General features: G+C 40.9%; 3 protein-coding genes across 4 annotated transcripts; 1 reads left to right on the top strand and 2 right to left on the bottom strand.

The window, feature by feature from the left end:
- Window positions 1-565: 565 nt before the first annotated feature.
- Window positions 566-3,113, bottom strand: LOC306744934 (H-2 class II histocompatibility antigen, E-S beta chain-like). Of its 2 annotated transcripts, XM_079227640.1 has the most exons (5): window positions 3,056-3,113; window positions 2,666-2,817; window positions 1,449-1,730; window positions 1,225-1,335; window positions 566-839 (listed from the first exon to the last, which is right to left on the bottom strand). In XM_079227640.1, exons 1-5 carry the CDS (start codon window positions 3,067-3,069, stop codon window positions 814-816), a joined length of 585 nt encoding a protein of 194 aa, XP_079083766.1. In that variant the 5' UTR covers window positions 3,070-3,113; the 3' UTR covers window positions 566-813. The 2 variants fall into 2 exon arrangements, with proteins under 2 accessions (XP_079083766.1, XP_079083765.1); XM_079227639.1 differs by lacking the exon at window positions 3,056-3,113 and having other exon boundaries at window positions 2,666-2,913.
- A 763-nt stretch (window positions 3,114-3,876) lies between these two features.
- LOC306744895 (H-2 class II histocompatibility antigen, A-U alpha chain-like) lies at window positions 3,877-6,275 on the bottom strand. The gene is made up of 4 exons (XM_079227596.1): window positions 6,139-6,275; window positions 5,719-5,982; window positions 5,349-5,630; window positions 3,877-5,236 (listed from the first exon to the last, which is right to left on the bottom strand). Exons 1-4 carry the CDS (start codon window positions 6,194-6,196, stop codon window positions 5,115-5,117), a joined length of 726 nt encoding a protein of 241 aa, XP_079083722.1. The 5' UTR covers window positions 6,197-6,275; the 3' UTR covers window positions 3,877-5,114.
- Window positions 6,276-8,755: 2,480 nt separating this feature from the next.
- fam171a1 (family with sequence similarity 171 member A1) lies at window positions 8,756-25,017 on the top strand (the record flags this gene model as incomplete). The annotated part of the gene is made up of 9 exons (XM_079227224.1): window positions 8,756-8,864; window positions 15,046-15,273; window positions 16,007-16,099; window positions 17,868-18,026; window positions 18,658-18,834; window positions 21,723-21,839; window positions 22,117-22,231; window positions 23,014-23,131; window positions 23,458-25,017. 9 exons carry the CDS (start codon window positions 8,756-8,758, stop codon window positions 25,015-25,017), a joined length of 2,676 nt encoding a protein of 891 aa, XP_079083350.1.
- Between the last annotated feature and the right edge of the window lie 79 nt (window positions 25,018-25,096).

The raw sequence follows: 25,096 nt of genomic DNA, 5'->3' as shown, positions 1-25,096 counted from the left end.
TAGCCTTCAACCTTGTTGAGGGCTACAGCCATGACTGAGGGCTCCATTGCCTACAAGCCTGACCTACTTTCATGCAAGGGAAGTGAGTCATGTACAGTAAGTTTGTAACAGTGCTTTTGGGGTTTTGATGAATATAACAATTTTTTTTTAAATGTTAACATGACAAAGAGTAAGTCATTTAAGGATATCTGTGCATAAAGATTGGATTTTATAATGGTCCTCGTACAAAACCCCACAGGCCTCTCTGACTTCAGATGTCTGTTTCGTGTTTAAAACCTGTAGAACAGTTTATTGACGCAGATAGTTTTAAACAAACTAACAGGACAGCTGTTAAATGCAAACTACCATAACCTATGTTAACTCGTTGGCAACGTCATTGTTGTTTGTCCTGTTCCGAAATTAAGAAGCTCGGGGCAATCGTTATTTATCATTTGTTAGATTCATTTGATTTAATTTAATCTTGGTTCTCACCTGGAAACTGTTCTTTATCTTGTAGTATGCATCAGCACAGCAAGTACGTTCTCTTAAATTATGACAATGTGTACAGTTCAAAAGAAGATTTTGACAAGATATTTTTTATTCTTTATATACTATTTCCTCAAACTTCATTAAAAGCTTACTTTTAATAGATTTACCCATTCAACACAAAGTATTCCTCTATATATCGTACACATCATATCACCCTCCTGTACTGTGGGACTTCACACCTTCTTATTTATTCAATCCTCTGCCATTTTGGTGAGATTTCCACCGTTGGATTATTTTACATTTTGGCTTGTATAACATATGTTTCAGCCAAAGTGGCAGTCCGCCTTAACTTGTTGGCACCAATACTCGGCCTAGAATAAGAAAAAGAAAAAGAAAGTCACTCATTGATTTTGAGTCATAATAATTTGGTGTTGCAAAGTGTTGAAAACTAGAGGCTCTACATGAACTCTGATGGGTTTTGTGAAAATAATTACTGTTGGTGTTGACTTTCATGCTCTACAATTTAAAAGATGATGAAATTATGAATCTTTTCTGACAGAAATGCATCAATGCAGGGATGTCTATGTGTTGCGCGTCAGGCAACAGTGATGCAATGTTACAGTGGCATCAAAAGCAGAATGTTCTGTTTATGTCTTTGTAGTCTTTAGATACTATTTATCTCCACAATCTCTTTGACTCAGCTGCTAACACTGTAGCACTGTGTCCTTTTTTGGTTCATTTGATCTTGTCTCTCACCAGCATTGTTCTTCTTGTAGTAAATCAGTCCAGTAACTAAAAACACCAGACCCAGCAGCAGCCCTGCTGTCCCGAGAGCAATTTTGTTCCTCTGTGACTTATTTGCTGGGTCTGAAAACAAACATTTTCAAAAACATTATATTAGATTTAAAAACTGAATATGAAGTCGTCTACTGTCTCTGTTAGGTTTTTATTGATGAGAACTCCTCCTGTCACTCTCTTACCCCACTCATAAAGCTTGGGCCCTGTGAGGCTGGCATGCTCCACCATGCAAGTGATTTTCTCTCCAGGTCCGGGTGTAAATTCCAGATATGAGTGAATCTGGTAGAGCCAATTCCCATTGGACAGCTCTTCAGTGGATGTCACATCAGATGTCACATTGTTCCCGTTCTTCTGCCAAGTCACTCTGATTTGTTTGGGATAAAAGCCGTACACACTGCAGATCAGCAGGCCTGGATGTTTACTGCCTGCTGCATCAACTGACCTCAGCTTGACGGAGGGCTCCACTTGGGGAAAGACAAGCAATAGACAAACACGTTGGCGTGAAACAGCATAACTGTCACTTATACAGCACCAAAAATGCTAAGGGTTTTGGTAATACTTAAGATAACAGCCCACAAATTATCGTGTAAATATGTTGTTCATATAATATTCCAATTAAATACTTCATGGTTATCAATGGGAGGCAGAAGAAAAAAGCCTAGGGCGGAAGACAGACTAAGGCTAAATCCAAACTAATACGTTTCCATTTAAAACCGGGGTTTTAAAACAAAAACGGTATACGTCCACACAGGCGTTTCAGCATCGTTTTCAAAAGATTCCCGGCCATACGAGCAAGCCTGAAAACAAATCACATGACGATTTATGTACACTGGGTATGTGGGTGCCAGTGTACATAAGATAGATCGGTTCCTTAGTTACAGAAATTACTGCATACCTATTTCATAATTATGGGATAAAGTAACTAACTGTATTGGCCAGATTACAGTTTACGGAATAGTTCATCATGTCCATGTTTTTGCCAACTTTCTTTAAAAAGCACCCATGAATATTTTCAGCTCGACACCCTGGGGAAGACACCTGATGAATGTTTTTTTTTAAAGAAAGCTGGTAAAAACATGTATATGATGAACTATTCCATATACTGTAATTTTCCCAATATACATCAATTCAGTTCGTTACTTTATCTCATAATTATTAAATGGATTAAAAAGTAATCAGTAATTTAGAAAATACTTGCATGCACTTAGTGCACACTAGTTTATTTCTCCCTCTTAAAAAGTTGTTAACCCCTTATTATATATAGATTTTTCACTTGTATTTGTCCTGCTATATGTGCCCAGTAAGTATTTTATTGATACCACACATATACTAAACAACTACACCATAATTTGCAGGCTGTCATCGAAAGCCTTACCAGAGTTTCAAAACACAAAGTCACCTGGTTTTGAAAGGAGATCCAATGTGAATGGGATGAGGTTTTTGCATTTCTCCTCTTTCCTTTTCATTTTGCTCATGAAAGTAGGTCTTTTGTTGAAGCGATCTGCAATATCTATTGCTGTCTTTGTGTAGCCGGTAAAGTTTCCCAAAGTGCTGTTGTATTGGAGCAGAAGCATCTTGTTGATGTAGTACTGCTCCAAATAAATGACGTCATCTAAAGAACTATACTGGCACCGACACAAACCATGACCAAAGATAGCTTCTGTAACATGAAGCCAACAAGTATTAGCTAATGGAGAAATTCTCACACACGTTGATAGGTAATAGTGCTGTTGTGAACAGCAACACAAATAAACAATAACAGCTTCTATTTTAATGTTAGGTTACTTACCAGCTCTTGAACATAAAAGGAGCAGAAACAGCAAAGAAAAGAAGCTGTGAACACGCATGATTACATATGGGGAAAAGACAAATTAGACGAAGTGAATTTATCTCGCACTGAAAACATGAGGAAGTAAAAGTGCTGTGCACCATTCATGTAAACAGGTGTGGCAACACACGTGTCCAGTATTCTGACTCAGCATTGGTGGATAAACTAACTAATTTTCATTTAATCTTGAATTAAAGCAGCTAACAGCACTTTTAGTGGTTAACTGCATGAACGTTCAAAAAATCTAAACACAATCAAAAATCTAACCTATATCTGAACTAACTCAGTGAGTGCTAAGAAGACAGCAGTAAGCACAAAACATGTATTAATGTTTAGCATTTTAACATGTTGCCAGTGGTTCAGATATTGCCATAATGCTGCAATACAAAATACATCATGACAAGTATAAGATCTGCATTTAAGATGTTACTTGAGAACAAATAAGTCTTATCAGAAAACAATATTTAAATGATCAAAAGTCAAAGTAGTTATTATGCAGCAGAATGGCCAGTCATATTTTACATGGCATTTTAATGTTATAGCTTGTGGAGGAGAAGATTAGTTTAAGTACCTTTATATACTGTTTTATAAGGGAAATGTAATCTGTAAACAGTAACCAAAGCTGCCCCATTAAAGTAGTAGTAGTAGTGAAGTAGAATATTTCCCTCTGAAATATAGCACCTCAAAGTTGTACAATTCTTAAAGAAAGTGAACTTGGTTTATCTTCATCACTGCTTTTTACTTGAGGACAGGAAAATGATTACAGTCAACCATATTGTCAGTTGAATATATATTTAATTCTCATATCTTAAACAATTAGATGCAGTTTATCATCGTGCATTGCGTTTCATTACAGGAGATAAATATCGTCCTCATTACTGTGTACTACATATGAAAAAGTAAGCTGGTCTTCACTAGCAACAAGAAGGGAACTACTTTCTGTCATTTGTGTTTATAAAAGGTCTCCTGCAAAGTCAGCCTCATTACATCATTTCCACATCATATCATATCGGGCGTTCTTGCAAAAGAGATCTTGAATATGATTACCTGATTAAATGAAGGTTATTTTATGGTCAAGAAAAGTTAGTGTATAAATGAAACCTCAGTTTAATAAAGTTAGAGATAACAGTGAGACAACAGACAGCATGTTACGCGATAATGTTTAAATCAACGACAACGACAAGGCAAACAAAAATGCCAATAAATGTATTCCAAAGAAGTTAAATAAAAACTGAAAGATTGTTATTTAAAACTGTAAATAATAATAAAACATATTAAACAACATAACCAAAACAGCTGTATTTGAATGTATTTAACACAATAAGTAATATACAAGTGAAATATATGATTTGGTATATGAGAAAAATCCAATGGCACAGATGTCTCCAAATGTGCCCAAATGCCCATTTTGGAGAAAATGGGCATTTGCATTCGTCTGAAATGGGCATTCGCCTGAATTCTCTCTGTACTAAACCCTCTCTAATTTTGTTCTGCTTCACTTTATCAAAGTCAAACTTTGCAGAGAGAATATTCAAAGATTGTGCTATGATTTGGGAGAGGTTTAGACCTTACAACTGCCCTTTTTTTTAAGCGAACCTAAAACCTTTTCATTTTTGCTGTGTGTCATCTTCATTTACTCGTAACCAGTAACATATAGACTTACACATCTTAAAAAAATATCACATCTGTAGCATTTTATTATAACACCAAAATTATTCAAATAGAGATACACCCTTTTTAGTTTGGGTATGCAATTTTCGAGCAGAGGCCTAAAAATCGGTCTGTTTTATAAAGGTTAAGACTAGAAGACCTTTTTGCATACAATGTGTAAATCCAAAGCCCTTCCTGACATTCAGTAATGTCTTAAATATTGATCGTTTTGGTTTGAGTGTACATAGTGGAGTAGGTGTGTTTTATGGCTTATGAATTCAGCATTTCATTTTGAAAATGAGTTTGTGTAAAATGCATGTGCACCTTCATCATAGATTGCATGTGTATATTCTCATGGTTATCTTCTAAATTATTGTCTATGATGTCCCTTAACCATAAAAAATGTTCCAGCTGCGACTCCCAACAAGCCCAGAGTCAGGCCCAATCCACAGTAAACATCTGGTCCAGGACTTAGATGACTGAAGTCAGGTTCTGTGGGGGAAAGTAAAAAAAAGCATCATTGCAGACGCAAAAAAAAGTATTTAACAACAAATCATTGTAATACTTTAATATTTAAGTGGCTTCACTAGATGAAAACAATTACCCCAGATCTTTGTTTTAGGCCTGCCTAAAGCCAAGTGTTCAACGGTACAGCTGTAAATATCTCCCTCCTTTGGTGTGAAGGTCAGGGTTGTGAACTGGTGGAAGGTTTGGTCATTATTGACATAATATCGACTGAGTGACACCCCCTCCGACACCAGACGGCCATTTCTGGTCCAGCTGACTTTGATCTCAGGTGGGTAGAAATGATTCACAAAGCAGATGAGGATGTTTTCAACTTCCAGCTGAACTTCTTCTGAAGGGTAGAGGGTGCTCTCAGGGGGGTCTTTAGTGGGTCAAAGGAGCATTTTTAAAAATCATATCAAAAACACAAAATCACATCACTACAGAGAGAAATGTTGAGGTTAACATACCCATTTCTTCTGGTGGATGTTTCTCCACCACGTTGAAGGTTTTAACAATTGTTACACACACCTGCTTGTTGTTCTTAGCATTTCGAAATACTTTGTAATTCTTAAAAACTTTGCTTGGGTCGTCACTAAGAAATCTGGGTATACTGTAAACAACCTCATCTCTGTCAAAGTCCACATATAGAAGCTCCTCTGCATCAAACTCAAACTGAGCTTCAGTTGTCCCATTTTCAAAGCAGCCCACAACATAGAGAACTTCATGGGGAACTGGAAACAGTAGAAATATACAGAAAATTAAACATGTATAAACCTATAAGGACATAGATTTACAGCAAGAAGCTTCTATTTGATCTTGTCTTGGTTTCCATAAGTAGCTTATTAATGCTACGAAAACCAAGTATTAAATGTGAAACTCATTCTTACTTTGCGAAAAGGCACAGAATCTGTTGATCATCAGGATTATGAGAGCTGAGCGCTTCATGTCTGAGCTGCCGGTCTTCACCGGTGGAGTAGTCTGGAAAAAATACTTTTATATCTCGCCAAGCTGCACTTCATATGTACAGGACCAGATCATACGCAAAACAGGGAAACTGAAGGTTAAAGGAAAGTCATCACGGACCTGCATCGAAGTATTCACGAGTTATTGGAAGCACTACTAGTGCTGTTATGATACTTCCTTGTTATATTAATGTTCATGTGAACCACCAGTCTAACCGGTTTAGCAGGAGAGAGATTATTTCTAAATTTGGCAGCAGTTGTGAAAAGACAGTGTTGCCCACATAAGTCGTGCAGATATTTCATTCCCAACCTTTTTGGATTGTGATGTAAAATGTATTCACAATCCTTCATTATAGATTGCACAATGCACATATATTACAAATGTTATGAGCAATGGTTTATTCATTTGAATAGATTTTAGAAATCAGAAGACGTTAAATTAGTATATCTCAAAAGAAAAAACAATAGTGAGAAATCAAAAAAGAAATGTGTACAATTGTGTGACGCAAAGATGTGTGGTGTCACAAACCCAAAGTTACCCTAAGTATTGAAGGTTGTATTGTTTTCTCAAAGAACACCTGCAGCTGTTAGGAGAGGTGGTGGTTGGGTTACTCTTCAGTAAAAACAAACAAATTAAGACACCCCTGAAAGATACAAACAAGACAGGGCCAAAGTGATAACCAAAACAAAAATCTTGTTTTCTTTTTTACAAGAATTGAGGATTTCATTTAAGCTGTTTGTTTCCTTTAATTAATAATGAAAAGGTTCAAAATTCAACCTGCCGAATAATTTACATAGAAACAGGTAACCTTTTCATACCTACTTCTCGCTAGCAGTTTATTTTTTGGGCTGCAGATGGAGCAAGAGGTCCTTAGATGAGAGCAGGAGGAGCAGGCTGCATGTTTGTGCAACAAACATAAATGTCACAAGCAAAAACCACAGAAGGGAACTAATAATTAAAGCAGTTCATGTGCAGAGTGAGACGAAGCACAGAGCGAGGGCATGTGGACCAGATGTTTGAGCATGTGTGACTGATTTAATATTGTTTGCAACACGCTTGAAACCAGGCTATGACTTCTCATTTAAAGATGCTATGGTTTTTGTAAATGTTTTGGGAAGAATAAGAGCTAGCAAACTAAAAAACATCACAGAAATGTGGTGCACACGTTTGATTAATTTCAAGAAAAATCAGCTTTGTAGTTTTAACTTTTAGAACCTTTTAAGAACTTAAAAACATAACTTCTCCTGACTTACAGTCCTTTGATTTGAAATGCTAATGATCTGAATGAAATAAGAGCCCCTTTGTATTCTACGCCCACACAGGTGTTTTCACTTAAATGGTCTGATTTGAGTTCTTCTCATAAAGCTCCACCCAACTTCCACCTAAGTAGAGGTCTAATCAACAAGGTGATTGAAAACACCTGTGTTGCATTACATTTGTAAAGGAACAAGATCAGCATATTTCCCAGAATGCAGTGTTTTGTAAAGTGCTTGATGGAAAATTGGGTGTCATGATAAATGTGAAAAAAAGTGCTGGTTACAACAAATACACCATAAATAATATTATAAATATATAACAAATTAAATAAATAAAATATAAAAAGAAAAGTAAATGTAAAAAAGATTTGATTTATACTATACACTGATGATTAGTGGTGAAGGACAAATTAAGAAATTATTTTTAAAGCTTTATTTTTCTTAAAATATTATTTATTGATACATTTAGTTGTACTTTGGACTTGGTCTGATAACATTATTATTTTATTATAAGTGTTTTACATTATGTTAGTTTGGAGTTTTCATGATATATTCTATTTTTTTATTACATTATTTAATAAAAGATTATCTGACAAATCAAAAATAAAACCGAATACATCAATACATAGTATTACTAATTAAATGAATACGTATAGCGTGAAAAGATTAAATTTGTGAAATAATAAAGTTTGAATTGATTTTATCAACTGATTAATGGAAATGAATGCTATACATAAAATATATAAAGCTCTATATTTTTGTTCTTAATTCCCCGCTTTAGTTATCTGACTAACACTATTATCTATTGAATCATTTAGTTAAATATTTGACTACACGTCGTCAGTTTTGGGCTCCATCATTTTAAACCCAACATTAGGAGAATGTAATAACAAAATGACCCTGAGCAGCAAAAAAAAAAAAAAGATGGAATAAACTGTCCATTCTTTGTGTGGCAGGTGGCGCTGGAGGTCCGCACAAGTGAGAGGAAGGAGCCGCTTGTTGGTGCTGTTCTCGGGCATGTGGCTCAGAGGAAAGGGGGCTGTCTTCCTCTCTGACCAGTCGATGAAAAAAGCAAAACCCGACGGAGCGGCACACGGGCCGAGGGATGCACGACGGCTCGGGGGAAGCACGGATTCACAGGCTGATGCTGCTAAACATGGAGAGTCGCTCACTCTGCGGAATAAACCCAGTGTGCGCCGATGTGGCCGCTCAGTGAGTTGGAAAAAAAAAAGATTTGGCTTCTACTTTTTTTTGTTTTTTTGTTTTGATACTCACATCTGCAACGATGCGGGCTGCGGACCGGAGACGAGCCGCTGCGGCGGTCCTCTTCCTGGTGGGACTCCTCGGCTCGAGCGCGGACGCCAAAACGTCACCGGAGGGCGCAGCCACGGAGGGTAAAAGTGCTTTAATGCGTTTAGTGCCTAGTTATCCGGACATGTTGGGGGGTAATGTTGCTGCTAACCAGCCTGGGTGCTGATGTGACCTGAACTTAGCTTTAGCAAGTTAGCTGGAGGCTGAAGGAAAGCACGAAAACTTCTCTGACATGTTTGTTATCTGGGTTTTTATAATACATCATTTGTTTTCATTGTGGTGCAGTCATATCTAGTGCACTACTTTGTCAGTGACTGTCAACATGCCCTCGTATTGTCCAGAATAAGGCAGCAGAGGAGTGAGTCCAGCTGCTGCATTTGTCATTTTTGCGTTTCAGAGAACCCTCTTTCTCTTTGTGAGCGTCTATCTGGGAGGATGGACCACATAATGGACCATGTGGTAGACCTTAAAGGGCTTGCACTGTTTGAACTTTGCACTTTGTGGAAGGAGGTGGCTGTTCTGCTGTGTCTGTGTGCTAATTAGGTTTGGGTCAGTGACTGCAACCATCCACCTGGTTCAGGTGTCCAACAAGCTTAAACATTACACTTGGTCTTTGTGCTGGAGCTGCAACTTATGATTATTTCCTTGATTATTCAAATAATCGGTTGTGAAATTGTGGAAAATCACAATTTCCCAGAGCCCAAGATGACTTGTTTTACCCAACCAACAAAACCCCCAAAGCATGACAGCTGACTATACATAACATTATGTTTGTTTATATTTAAGAATTCTGAATCAACAATATTGATAATTGATTAATAGTTAAAGCTAAAATGCCAAACCTTCTCTGGCCCTAGCTTTTCCAATGTGAGGATTTGATATATAACTGATTATTATTTTAATATTCCTTGACATTTTATAGACAAACTTAGAAAGAAAAGAAAATAATCTGCCCTGCTAAGTGATAAATATATACCAAGCATAACTAGTGTTTTGATAAAAATAAAAAAAAGAATAATAAAAATGTGTTTAAAGGCATAAGTGTAGTTTGTAAAGTGTCTAGTGTCTGCAGATAGCAGTGTATTCTCAAGGAATCCTGTCACTTACAACAGCAGAGCCATTCAAAGTTTTAAAGCCGGCATGAATCACAATAATCTGTTAGGGGCTCATTCAGTCACGAACTTCAAAGCTTCCCTGTCATATTATCTTCTAAAGTGGAGCCACATCTGTTTTTATCCATCACTTTTATCTCTTGCATGCAAACATCGTACACATTGTCTTTTTTGTTAGGCCTACATTTGGTCTTCTCACTACGACTGTTTACTTTACAGTACAAGTATGAATGTAAACATTCAGTAACTGATGCTGTAAATCAGTAATGCTTTTAAAAAAGTAATCTCAAAACTATCAAGTCCCTTTTGGATATTTTATATTCATTATCAGGTCATCAGTTTTTTAAGTAGTTCTCCTTCAAAGATTGTCATCGGACATTTTCTGGATCATGACAATTAGCTAAATTCACAACAACAAGCTCTGGTAGAGAACAAGGTAAAGTCTGTCCAGGCCTCTCTCTGCTCTCTGTTTTCTCTTTCTTTCTCACTCTCCTTCTCTGGTGTTCACTGTCTCAGATTGACCTTCAATTGTCCCGGGGGAGGTTATGCTCAGGTCGATACTGAGGACTTCTCCTGGTCTGTCCAGCAGACAACATAGATGAGTGGAGCCAGACAGACAATCTCCCCGCAGATATAGATCTCACTCGCATTACTGCTGCCCATAATAGGCATGGCATTGCATCTCTAGCAGACAAACATTGGCTGAAGCTGGACGAGGGTTTTCAGGAAGTAGACCAATCCAATCGTATTGTCACCAGCTTTCCAAACTTGATTGTAATCATGAGATGCTGGTGTGAGTGCCAACAGTAGATCCCTTTTGGGGAAGATACACCAGGTCATGAGAAAGCGTAGGGTTTAGGGAGGGGAGACAATGACCCACTGAGCCAAAGAGCAGAAACGTTAATGGCGTATAATGCATTATGTGGATGGGAATATGTACTGTAGTAAGATGAAGTCCATGTGCTCTCCAGCCACAGACATGATAATGTTGCCTAATTGCTGCGTCCCCTGCTGAGTTAATGGGATCGACTGTCGCTATCTAATCTCACTTTTAATCCAGATGAGGTCAAATAGCACACTGAACACCTATTGATAGCCCTTTTCTTTACTTATAGTGGCAGAGCTGCAGTTCACTGTGTGTGTGTGTGTGTGTGTGTGTGTGTGTGTGCGTGTGCGTGCGTGTGTGTGTGCGTGTGTGTGTGTGTCCGCGCGCGCGCGCGCATCTTTCTTCATTTCCACATGTTGTGACATGTTTCCCGTTGTCCCTGTTGATGATTCATTCTTAATTGCGTTGACCTTTTGTGTATTCTTCATTTCGTTCCCATAAGTTTTTAAGAGGCCTAATTATTTCTTGTTTTAGAAAACCACCACACTGAGAATCAGATGTTTGTTGTTTTTTTCTGAACGGTAAACAATTAGCTTCAGTTCATGTGTTGTTTTTTTTTGCTGTGGTTGATCAAGTTTTTACATCTATAATCACACTACACATTGTTGACATGCATTGGTGTAGTTTTCATATACTTTAATCCTTAACTGCACTGCTTTTTTTTTAAGGATACATTTATGATAAAATACTAATGTAATATGTGACTATTCTCGTAATCAACCATGCGCTCCTGCTTCAGATCGTGATAAATATGTTTGCACTTACCGTCTTCTCACTCTTCTGAGTATATCACTGTGGTTTGTTGAAGATTTTACCTTCTCTAACCCAAACCCATTTGACATTGTTGAGCATTTTCTCCAGTTGGATGCCATTAAGTCATTAAAGATGAAAAGGAATAGGGGTGTGGAGATGAAGTAATTTTAAAAAGTGCCAGTTAACCCTTAAATGGTGGAAAACATATGATATATGAAAATATGGCATTTTACATTTGTATTAAAATATAACAACTATATGAACGTGTAATGAGGAGACTGTAGCCTTCTTTAATTCTATCAGCCTCAAATGTTGGTCTATTCAGTAACATTTGACTCACAAACTAAGTTGTACTTGTCGCATTTGGCTTTTGTTTGTTATCCATCTTTTTAACCTCAAGCTTAAAAGCTTAAAAATCTTTCAGAATATTTCCCCTGAAGTTTTTTTTTTCTAATGTGCTTACTGAAAATCCACATCAAAAACAGAATAATTACAAACAAAATAATTTAGTTTTTCCCATTGACACCACTTGGAACTCCAGTAACTTGTGAAAAGTCAGTCCACTGAGCTGCGGCGTGGTTCTACTGGATGTTGTGGACAAGCTTTCAAATCAGCCTCGTGTGCAGAAAGCATCTGCTTCCCCCCTCCTCTGTTTGGACGAACACCAAACCCCCTCACACACCCCACGGATGCCAGCCATACCAGGCATTTCCAGTTTATCACACCTCACTTTTATGGTGTAGAAACGCTTCGCCGCCCTGTAACCTCTGATTAATGCCCCAAATGCACATTAATTCAAGTTTTAGTGGGCTGAAAAACACGCACACACACACACACACACACACACACACACACACACACACACACACACACACACACACACACACACACTCTCTCTTCCACTCTGTCTTCCCCGTTTTCTCCTCTTGGGTTCCTATCTTTCTACTTGCATTCAGACACACTCAACCACCATGCTGCTTTGGCTGCTGCTGTCTGGGATAATTGGTCTGAGATCACAGCGTTGGTCAGGCAAAACTCTCTTTGATGCCTGTACCCTCCATATGGTACTCGACACACTCGGATAAGGAGTCAATACACAGAGGGACAGTTATAAAGGTGCTGGTTTATCTGCAGAATCAAGGTCTTCTGTCATTCTTCAGGTCAAACATCATCTTCCCTCCTGTGTGTTGGAGCAGAGAGAAGACTCCTAGCTTGTTTAACAATGATGTCATCGCAGTAGTGATTTATTGGATGAGGATTGGGAGGGGGACTGTTGCATTTGTCAATCTGGAGTCTCCCAGGGGAGTTTTTTTTAAAGTGAGCACAGCTGGTACCCCTAACAACATATCACTGGGAGTGGGACAGGAAGTGAGGTCATGATCTCTCTCTGTGCACGCACACACACTCACACACGCACACGCACACCAATTCTTAATGCAATGGGAAGTTTCTTTCAGACGTCTTTTTGTTTTCTAGTCCTCTAGCCGTGACAGTGCAAATGTAATAACAGAGAGGAATGAAGTGAAGGGCCAGAAAGCAGCCACAGAGCAGATAGTCACACTAGACCTCTCAGGGTAATGATGCGTATGGTTTGAAATTGACACGTTGCTCTGCCGAACCTCCTAACTCCCACCCATGCAAAGGTATCATTTGGTGCAGCGCTCTGTTTTTAGGTTGAGCCTGCTGCACTCAGGCTGAACTCTCACAAGATCTGTCATAGTAGTTCCTCGCTGACCGCAGGATCTCTGAGTGGGGGCAGGGGGATCAGTCTAGCCAGGGGGGGGTGTGTGTGTGTGTGTGTGTGTGTGTGTGTGTGTATGTATGTGTGTGTATGTGTGTGTGTGTGTATGTGTGTGTGTGTGTGTCACGGAGGGTGGGGTTACAAGAAAGAGTTACGATGAAATTCAGTTGCAGTGAGTATGGGGGAGGTGGGCATGTTTAGGTGAAGGGAGAAACCCTTTCAGCCTAAATTGAAAGGTCACCGTGGGTCAACCAGCAGCCAATGATCAAACAGGGTTTAGGCGGTTGTGTTTGCAAAGACGGAGAGATAGGTTGTGGTTTTGTGTAGATTTTCAATTATAGTGTTTTTATACCAAATTTGATTTTATTGTACCTTTTGGAATATAAAACTGAAATTTGTTTTCCAGCTTGTGGTATAATTAACCTCAGTTTGACCTGCCTCTCTGTGGTAAATATATGTGGGCATACCTTGTTCGGCAGTTGGGGAAAGTAACTAAGTACATTTACTCAAGTACTGTACCGTTTTGAATTCCTTGCACATTATTTGAATATTAACATTTCCTACCACTTAATACATAATTTCACTTATTTCTACTATTTATGTGTGTGTGTATATATAGATAACTTTTTACATCCATCCATTTATTTGATAATTTTAGTTACTACATAGTTACTTTGCAGATTTTATATTAATAATACTAAATATATAACATATAATGTATATTATAGATCAAAGGTGCAGTCAGCTATGTTTATCCAATACACCTTTGGTCAAATTTAGCAAATATCTCCACACGGCCCGCTAGCTTTCTGTGTTGTGTTGTGTTTTGTGTGTTGAATTCAAATATAATTTTTCCAGAGTCGTTGACGCCATCTTTCAGATAAGAACATACATTTCTATGGATTGTACTTTATTGATCCCCAGAGGGATAAGCTACTCATCAGTATATGAAAGTAATTCAAATTAGCCCCACCTTATCAGCTGCAACATTAAAGTGAAGCACAAACGAATGCTTCAATAATTGTAACAAAACGTTACCCTTAATAACATCAATCCCTGATCCACAGTAGCATCCATGCAACAGCATCTCCTGTGTCCCACCTAACTGTTATGTGTTATGTAACGGCAGATTACCGGCACTATGGCAATAACCTGTTTATTGTTTTGCTACATTTTCACAACGAGAGAGCAGCACAAATAGATGTTGCAGGTTTTATTTTAGGGCTGCATCAAATGATTATTTTCATTATTGAATAAGCCACTGATCTAATCGATTTTATATTCAATTTATCATTTTGTCTATAGATGGGATCGGAAGACCTTTTAATTAATTAGATCCACATGCTGTGAACTGTTAGTTTTCAGTATATAGGCGCTTTTAGTGTGTAGTGAGTTTTAGTTTATCATCAACAGGCAGTGTGTGTCGAGTGTCTTTAATTCGTCTTCATGTTTACACAGGGTGTTTATATATACCGTTGTTTTCTCCCTGTGGTTAAGGCTTCTTTGAGAGAGGGAAATGGTCCATTGTTTTAGAGGGGAAGTGACATTGGCAGAAGTCCAGGAAATGGCCATCTCTTTGCAATTGGCCGGGTTATGGATTGAAGACAAGGCGCCTGGCACTGAAACAAACCCAGTTAAAGAGAGACGACTCTTTGAGACGGCAGTGATTATACCGCCTCTGTGTTTTTAAGTCTGAATGCCACTCGTCTGTCCACACCAACACTCGTGTATATACGCATACACGGCTCAGTAAACACTCCGTTTGTCCACAGAGGTGACTCTGAAGGTTCACCTGAGCGATGCCAGCACTCACCAGCCCCTGGGAGGAGCCGCAATACAGCTCTTCGCCAACCACACTTCTGTAACCACGGAAACCTCATCACCTGACGGCAACACCTACCTGCGCTTCCCCTACCGCCTTGGGACACCGTTGGTCGTCACCGCAACCAAACAGGGATATGTGCCAAACTCTGTGCCCTGGACTCCCTCCAGATTACCTGGTAAGTGTCTGTGTGTCTGTGTGTGTGTGTGTGTGTGTGTGTGTGTGTGTGTGTGCGTGTGCGCGTGAGATATTTTTGAACAAATGCATGATAGATATTATTGAATACCCACATTTAGATTCAGAGTGTGTTTGCTTGTAGATTATTGATCTCCATGTGTGCAGCCAATTTGATGTGTGTATGTTAGTGTGGAAAAGAAATAGTGTGATTTTATGCCAGGTGTGAGAGCTAATGCTGAGTGGAGTGCTCCATTACTAATTTATTACAATAGATGCCCAAACCCAGCGAGGGGGCTGCTTAAGCTTCCCTTTCACTAACACACACACTTACACACAGAACACCTCCCAAGAGGAGGTAGTAAAGTACGTATATGAGTGTGTTGCAGTGAGGAGGTGGACTAGAGAGGGGGGGAGCTATTATGAGCCAACGGAACGACGGCCAATTGGATTATCACGCTTACCAGCTCTGAACAATGGAGGAGTGAAAGGAAGGAAGGAAGGAAGAAGAAAGAAGGGCAGTTTGCTGGGTCAGACTTGTGTCCTGTACAGCAGACGGGATGGAAAGCAAGACTATTAAAGATTTATAAAGATGGTTTAATGACTTGTTATGCCTGATAGTGATCATTAAAGTGGCCAGGTAGATTGCTGCAGTTTGTTTTGTTTGTCTGATTGTGTATTTATTCTGTCCATTAATGTAGTATGTACACTTGTAGTAAAGTTCATTTGTTTTCCAGTCTTTTCATCAATCAGCCTGGACCTGCTACCAGAAAGAGCTGCCACTCTGATGGTGTATGAAGATGTTGTGGAGATTGTTTCAGGCGTACAAGGTAAAGTAAGTGTGTGTGTGTGTGTGTGTGTGTGTGTGTGTGTGTGTGTGTGTGTGTGTGTCTTTAATTATACATTTTAAAGATCCTCCATGCACAAATATAAATCATGAGTCTGTCTTTGTTAGTCGGCCTCTTTGTTACGGTGTGTGTAATTATATTAGATAAGGCTTTCTCACTCAGGCAGAATCAATACAGCCTCTTTGTGTGCTGGGTCTTTTGTGTGACTGACCAACAAGGGAGTCATTTAATGTGTCAGCTGTTTCGTCCTACTAAAAAAAAAAAAACCTTCACAGACTCATAAATTTACAGACGGCATTAACATGTCTAGAGTACACAGTGTCCACAGCACGCGTCAAAGTGGAGTGGAGTTTTCTGCCCTCTGTCCGACACACTGTTTGTCACAATGTTGTGAACTTGTGTGCCAGGGGAGGGATAAACCTTGGCATGTGGCACGAGGAAAGAGAATAAAAGGGGGGAAGAGGAGGAGGAGGATGATACAGTACGGGCTGGAAAATGGGGTTGTGGGTGGAGCAGTTGGAGAGAATAGGGGAGAAGGGGGGGATGGGCAGAGCAGTGTCCAACAGAAGGAGGAACAGATGAGGTGAGAGGAAAGTGGAGGGGAAAAAGACAAGAAGAGTTGAGGAAAGGAACGCACAGAGAACAGAAACGGGGTCATTTCCTTTCACAAAACAGACTCTCAGAATGGAAATAACACTCACACCTGAACTTCAAGACCAAGCCTCCGACTGAAAAAAGTTCAAAGATGTACATACTACAGAGCCAAATTTCATGTTGAGTACAACTAGAAACACAGTGAACTCTCATATACAGCTGGATGTTTATCTCACTGCTCAGGAATGTGCACCCGCTACGGTCGAACCACAATGACATCACCTTGCTGAGTCCAGCTAAATGAAGTTTTCACTGTTTAGTATAATTTGTTAATGGCTGGCAGAGACTGGAGGGGGAGAAATGAAAAGGCAGCTATTAATTGCACAGAAAAATATAAGAAAGAAGCATCACACTGGCCGAGAGGAAAAAGTCGAGCGAGGCCTTAACTCTACTGTATTGATGCAGAGTTGCCCCCATTAAACCTAATTTGATGGCTACATTTCTAAAAAGGCATTAGGAGAAAACGAGGAGTAGAGAATTGACTTGTAAAACATCTTGAAACAACATCCGTGTGCAAGATGGACTCCTGCTGCCAGGAAAAAAAACCTAATGTAATTGTTTTCCAGATTTCTTAATTTAATTTAATTCGGGAACCGTAGTAGTTTAATTCTTCTCTGATTTATTCCCATATTTTAATGTTTAATTTCCATTTTCCATTTTTACAGATTGAACAAAAATGCTTAAATTACATAATTTATAACTTTGCCTTTGTCTGAACATTTAATTCTTCTAGAAATGTTTGCCTTGTAAAATCATATTTTGTAAATTAAAAGACCAGATTTGTTTATTCACAAATACAAAAAGTTATGATGAACAGTTCCTTGATTATTGTGCCGTACGTCATCCTGATGCATGATCACATGGGTTGTGAGCCACGGTGTTAAATCACTGGCACTGTGCCAAATAACGGCAGGGCTAGTGTCTGCAAGTGTCATTACCCAATATCCCAACCATCTACGACAGAAGTAAGGGCAATATGCCAGAATACTCTTTTCAAAAGCTTTTTGAAATGTGTCTAAAACTGAAACTTAAACCACACTAGATATTAATTCAACATGTTCATGTTTTCTGACATCTCTGTCTGTCACTCCTCAAGGTTTCAGGCCTCAGCCCAGTGTTCATTTCCCGCGCAGAGCGCTGAGTCTTCCTTCCAACACATCTTACGCCAACCTAACTGCTCTGCTCACCGTGGCCAGCTCCCCCTCGCACATCCAGCACTTTCCCCACCTGCAGGTCCTCAGCGGCAACGGCACAGGTGAGGCTCGAACTGGCGGCTGGTAATAGACTCGCCTGTAAGAAATAGGGCCAAGGAGAGTCGGGCACAGATGACAGAGGAGAAAGCTGATGAGAGGGTGTGGGGAGTGAAGAGAACAGAAGAAGCAGTGGTACATGAGAGAGACTTTACCCCAGAGAGGCCTCTCTATCTGACCTCCTGAAACACAATAACCCCTGTGTGTGCTCTCTGTCTAACACAAGCCTGCATGCTTTTAGGCAGTCTCGTGTGTGTGTGTGTGTGTGTGTGTGTGTGTGTGTGTGTGTGTGTGTGTTGTATGATTTTGTGTGTCCTTCAGCTTGAATGCCCCTCAAAAGCTCCCCCTCGCCACAGCACGTACCTTTTCCCTCCAGGAAACACAAGCATACTTGTGCTTTGTGACACTTTCCACCCTCTCAGCTTTTTCACTCTCCATCCGGTTTCCTTCTTTCCTGTCTTTCCCTTTGTTTTGTTTTATTTCCTGTCTGTCCTTTCTCTGACAACTCTCCTTTATCTATGCCTTTTCATGTTGACTCCTTTCTCTGCTCGCCCTCCCCCTCCCGTGCACCTTCCTCCCACCCACTCTCATTTTTACGGCATTTTCCTCTCTTATACTCTTCTGCTTCCCTCACAGGGACAGAGAAGAGGTTTGAGTTGACTCCTGTGGCAGCCATCTCTGTTCACTTATTGGCCAGCGACGGAGTGGAGCTGCAGGTGAATGAGCCAATCACAGTCTCCGTCCCCCTCCCGGCTGACAGTGGCCTGAAGGAAAATGATCACATCCCTGCTTGGAGATTTGACCCACGCTTGGGTATGTACTGAGTAACAACAAAGCTCTTTCCGACTCTCAGCATAAAGTCTTCTCATCTACATATCCACGTTAGTACCTTCCGCTAAGTTATCTGAAAAATAACCCTTTTAAAAGTGCAGTGCTGTTATATAATCACTTCTATGTAAATGAGGTACACTTCCATGATTGAATGATTTAGGAAATTATCCGAAAAGAAGCATTAACTCAAACCATGTGCATATCCAAACAGTGCAGCGAGGTCACAACCTTTTGAAGTTGCATATCTGAGTGATGAATGAATTTATTCATAAGTCCATGACAATATTACCAACATGCGGCTCCACATTAGTCTGCAAATCAAAACACAAATATTGCCACACATCACAAGATTGGACCGTGGATATATAATCTGCTGGAGCTCAGTTAAATCTTGAGCTAAACAAAGAGCTCTGCGGTGCTGGCTCCTACAGCAGAGACCCTTCAAGCCTCTCTGTACCCTTTTGTTTATCTCAGCAGTCTTGAGTGTGTGTTGTCAGACGTCCCGCAATGTGACACACCCAGTTCTTCTTGGACAGGCAGAGCTGAAAGATGGTGATTAGATCATCAGTTGAGTCAGATGTGTCTGCAAAACAAAACATCCTTCTCTGTGTACATTAGGATCACATTTCCAGATCTACTGTACATTATGCTTGTGCTCTGTCCGGACCTATTAACATTTTTCTGGTGAAATGAAATGTACTGGGTGATTTGAGCTAAAACATTTTGTCGATTAATCGCATGGTAGTGAAACTGAATAATCTATTAAACCTGCGATAACTGAGTTTATTTTGGCCATTTTGCTACAGCAGAAATACACTTTGATCACTGACATTAAATACATCTAATGTCCTAAACTTGTTTTATTCCTAACTGCATGTGTAATGAGACCCGCAAATTCTTGCTAAGCAAGGAACATTTTAATTGACCCAATAAATGATGAAAATCTGAACGATCTTTACACTGTGATGGTTTTAAAGATGATAAGGCTTTGTTTAAAGTGCTCAAAGTATCAACATCCAGAGCTTATAAAAAGGGCTTTGATAAAAGCTGAGAAAAAACACACACACACACACACACACACACACACACACACACACACACACACACACACACATAGCCTACGCACAGCCTGTAGCAGCGAGTATTTCCATCCCGGACCCCTCTCTCCGGGCTACATCTTGTGTTCCTTAGCAACCCACCAAATAAGTAACACAACATAGAGAGAACTGATTAAGTATGTGCGCAGTTATGTATCTATATATGTGTGTTAAACTGAGGACAGAAAACTGACACATAGTTTTCTTCTGCCTGGTTGGAAGAATACTTCAGGCGGATAAAAGCTCCCTCACAAAGAAGTAAAGCAGTTTAGTTGTGTTTACAGAGTGTGCCCATGGAAGACGCACACAAAAACCTGTTTGTCTTGTATAACATGTGAGGCAAATTATGTCATGCACAAACAGATCAAGTTCACCAGTTTGCGTGTTTCATTCGTAAACAGACGCACCTTCACCCTGAGAGGAGTTTGATGATGCAAATCAGCTTCCTCAGATGAGCAGACTACAAAAAGACCCTCGCGTCAGCTCTGTGGACTTAGCATGAGTGGGCGAGAAGCTGCAGTAATAGACTAGCTGTATTGACATTATTCTGTAAATGTTTCAGTGCAGTGTATTGCATTGAGGCGTGGGAACAGAGTCCTTAAATGTCGCTATGACAGGTCAGTCATACAGAGAGAGAGGACTCCCCTGTGGAAACAGACTGTGTGTGTGTGTGTGTGTGTGTGTGTGTGTGTGTGTGTGTGTGTGTGTGTGTGTGTGTGTGTGTGTGTGTGTGTGTGTGTGTGTTGCTGAGTCACAGCCTCTCTCGTTTCTCTTTGCCTCTATTTCTTGTGCCCTTTCCCTCATCTCTTCCTCCATTCCTCCTTTTTGTTCGCTCTTGTTTCCTCTCTTTGTTTTCTTCTCCTTTCCTGTTTTTTATTTCCTCCCTCCAAAAGATCGATTCAGATTCCTGACCACTTGATGTTGTATAACTGGAAATAAACAAAGTGGTTCACCATGTAAGCCCTGCGACCCAAAGGAGGGGAAGCGTGAAGGCACGACTGAATGTTTCCTCTTGGAGCAGAGTTACTGTGAGCCAATCAATCAGTGACTCTGGCTTTATTGTGTGTGTTTTTTGGTCCTGACACTGCTGGAGCTGGTATTGTGCTCCTATTCAGTCTCTCAGTGACATTTGACTGAGCATGCTGCCTCCATGTGGGAGAGTTAAGTACTGCCAAAATACACTCCTCTCACACTGCTTAGCAATCTGAGTTTAGAAAAAAGGTTTTCGTTTCTATCGATACCATCAGACCTGCAAACATTCAACACGTCACTACTGCTAGTTACAGTAGTCCGGAAGCTCCTCGTTAGAAAAAAGGTTATCCATATTTGTTATGCTTGTTGACAATGTTTTAATTTGATTAATTGGAGTTAATGTTAAATACATTAGGAGTTCATGTTAAATACAGCTAGTCATTGCTGAGAAATTACATTATAAATAATTAGTTATTGGCCATATTGCCCCTACTGCTTTCCAATTATACTCTCATACTCTAGTTAAATTGCATTATATGTGGTGTTAAAAAATTATTGGAAGGTCTTGCATTTAACTTGGTGAATCCTGCTGTTGATTGATCGTACTTCTGTCACAGTAACACATTTTTCTTTTTAAACATAAATAGCTTAAACTTGAGTGCTGCTTTGTTTGTGAGAGGTTTCTGCAAGCCTATGAGGTGTCACTTGGCCTCTAATGCACTCTGTGAACGGGCACACTTGTTTCTTATACAACATAATTGTTGGAAAATTAAATTTCAAGCCGTGTGTGTGTGTGTGAAGGTGCATGGATAAAGAGCAGTTGGGGTCACGTGCAGCGGGACGGCAACCAGCTCAGTCTGACCTACATTGCTCCTCAGCTGGGATATTGGGTGGCCGCCATGTCCCCTCTACATTCAGGTGAGAAATTGCTGTGACACCGATTACAAAACAGATTTTGTGGATCAAAAAATGCACTTGCGTGAAATGCCAAACAGTCACGGGCCCTCAACTGTAGTATAAATAAAACCGCGTGTGCAGAAAGTATGTCTGAGGCTTTACAAGGTGAAAAACAATACCGGCGTAAATGTTGTGGTTGGTAAAAATACATAATAATAAAACTGTTTTGTTTTTACAGTGAGCAAAAGCTGTTTCATAAAAAAATAATGTTCTTCATGACCTCTGGTCTGACCAACAGGTCCAGTGTTTGCGAAGGACATCAGCACGTACCACACAGTGTTCCTGTTGGCTATACTGGGAGGCATGGCTCTCATCCTGCTCTGCCTGCTCTGCCTCCTGTTGTACTACTGCAGGTGTGTGAAACACTTTCCACAGCAACATTAAAGCCTGTCAGAAGTTGCCAGTTGCCAGATGTGTCTCCAAAAACGAGGAAACAAAGGAAACATTTTAACAGTGTCAAAATTGTACAATAATACAAGTCATTTCTTCTGGCTGGCTGTGTGGACCATGTGAATGCACAATAGCTGACTAATTCATTAATACATGCTTTACAAGTTTTGTACTTGACTTTGTCCAGTGTATACTAAATATATAATACGCATTATTGTCTTTATCTTTTATAATGCCATGAACACTAATGTTGCTTGTATGACACATTTAATTTAACATTAACTAGAGGTAAAGTTATTTTAGTCTCTGATCAGTACGAAATACATTTCCTTCAGCTAAGAAACGTCCTTTTGCATCCCTTCAGCATCCAGTGACACGTCTGAAAACTATCTGTCCTATCGCCAACATTTAGCCTCTAAATGTACTAGTGTAGTTTTGTAAAATGAACACAATGAGCTGTTAAAACGTTATATTGTTCAGCATGTGGCTCCTCCTCTTTGTCCATTTAACCAATCTTCAGTTGCTCAAAATTCATATTGAAAGTTATTCATAGCAGGTCATGTGACATAAGCTGGTTTGATTGAAGCAGAAGATATGTAGTGACTAGCAAATGTAATGTTAACAAAGCAGAGTACAAATTATCCAATTTCAGTGCCTGGGTTTATTTGTTCAGATGAAAAGAATTTAAAGTCAAACGGATTCTTCTGATTGATCATAATCTCTGTTGTGTCTCTGTGTTGCACAGGCGTCGTTGTTTGAAGCCTCGAGGGTCTCACCGCAAGCTCACACTGTCCTCCGGTCTGGACGGCAGTAAGAGGGACCAAGCGACCTCCATGTCCCACCTGAACCTCATCAGCAACGAGGTCGGTTAAACTTACAGAGAACGGTTCAATCGCTAGTCCAACATGCACTGTTGTAGTGAACATCAGAGGAAATACTGGTTCCCTGTGTCACCTCTGCCCAGCCTAGAAGGGAATCCTTCATCAAACATTCCTGTGGTGGGCAGAAAAAAAATATTTCTCAAACTACGAAGAATTGATAGTGTTTTAAAAATGCCCTTGTATTTTATCTGTGATACGATTACTTTACCAGATAAGATGTTTTCCTTGGTTGGTGTCTGCTACATATCTTACTTTACATCAAGTATATTTAAAAAGTGTGTTACAATTGTATATGATGCACCCCTTAGGTGCAGCTGGAACTTGTTTCTACAGCGACTGAGCCCGACATGACCACGCCAATGCTGAAGCCTTCCTCATATGAGCACCAAGACAATCGCCAGCACAGCCTAATCCATCACAGCAAACACAGCCGCTCCTCTCTCGGCAACAGCCACCACGGCTCATCTCTTTGCAATCTGACGCCTCGCAGCAGAGACTACCTGCAGTCTGTGGAGACGTTCCAACTAAAGGCTGCCCTCTCATGCGGAACCGACGGAGGCTACCGTCAATCATATACCTCCGTCTGCTCATCCAGCAATCCGATTTCAGATGCATCCGCCAATCACGGTCAGGTGTCGGCTAACCATCTGAGCGGTGTCGGGATTGTTGATTGCGTCTCCCCTTCTTCTCCTCCTCACTCCCCCAGTAGAGGGGAGGGATGCGAGTGCAGAGCTCCCGACTACCTTCTGTCCCGCTCCGTGGACCACCTGGAGCGTCCCAGTCCCCCGTTGCTCTCCCGGCCGGGCCAGCTGCTCTGCTGCGGCTCTGTGGACCTGCTGAGTGGAGGAGAAGGCTACCCGAGGGTGCGTCCCACGCTGGTGATCCCGGCACACTACATGCGCCTGCCAGGGGAGCACCCTCTGTCTGGTCAAGCCCTCCTGCTGCAGACTGACCAGCAGAGTGACTTGGAGACCATCCAGGCTGAGCTCAATGCCTCACATTCCCAGCAGCCCCTGGGGCAAACTTCCACGAACTGTGCCCCATGTCCCACCCAGCAGGGTGACGGGGAACGGCTCGGCCTGTCACAGTCTCTGTCTATCCCAGCAGCTCTTGGGGAAACGGGTCTAGTGGAAATAAACATTGAGGACACCTTGTGGGCTGAAAAGACTTTAATGGAGCTAAGAGGAGGGAAGCCTCTGACTCACCCACGAGCCTGGTTTGTCTCACTTGACGGACGCTCCAATGCTCATATTCGCCACTCTTACATCGATCTCCAGCGGGCAGGTTGTCACAGCAACACGCCAAATGGAGGAGGTCCGCAAGGTAGTAGCAGTGGTGGGAGGCGTGGCGGGAGGCGCGGCAACAGCAACAGCAACGATGCCAGTCTGGACTCCGGCGTGGACCTGAACGAGCCAAGAGCGGGCCGCAAGGGAAGAGACGGAGGGCGGGAGGAAAGAGAGGTTTACAGGTCGAAGGGCCCAGCTCCAGCCATGGCCTACACTCAGCTGGTGTATGTGGATGATCTGGAAGGGGGAGGCAGCGAGGAGGAGTCGCCACAGTGCAGCCCACAGGACAGTAAAACAGGACCGATCCTGTCAGCCAAAGCAGAGGGTCAGAGAGGGGATCAGGGCCAGGGGGATGTGGAAGGGGTACAAATACAAGAAGAACCGCCCTCACTTTCCTCTTCATCCCCTGATTCTCCTCCTCCCTTGCCAACACCAGAGGGAGAGACGTTCAGGACTGATCATGCGCTGCTGTCAGTCTCTCCTGATGATGATGCAGCACACGAGGATGGAGAGGAGGAGGAGAAGAAGAGTCCTTGGCAGAAGAGAGAGGAGCGACCCCTGCTGGCCTTCAACATGAAATGATCCACAGATGACCACTTCAAGGATAGGACCTCATCTTTTCTTAATAAAATGCTCACATGCCCTTATGTACATTGAAAGT

Source organism: Taurulus bubalis (genome assembly GCF_910589615.1).
Source record: "Taurulus bubalis genome assembly, chromosome: 12".
Lineage (NCBI taxonomy): Eukaryota > Metazoa > Chordata > Actinopteri > Perciformes > Cottidae > Taurulus > Taurulus bubalis.
Note: the sequence above shows the minus strand (reverse complement) of the source record. Positions and strands in the feature narration are given on the sequence as shown.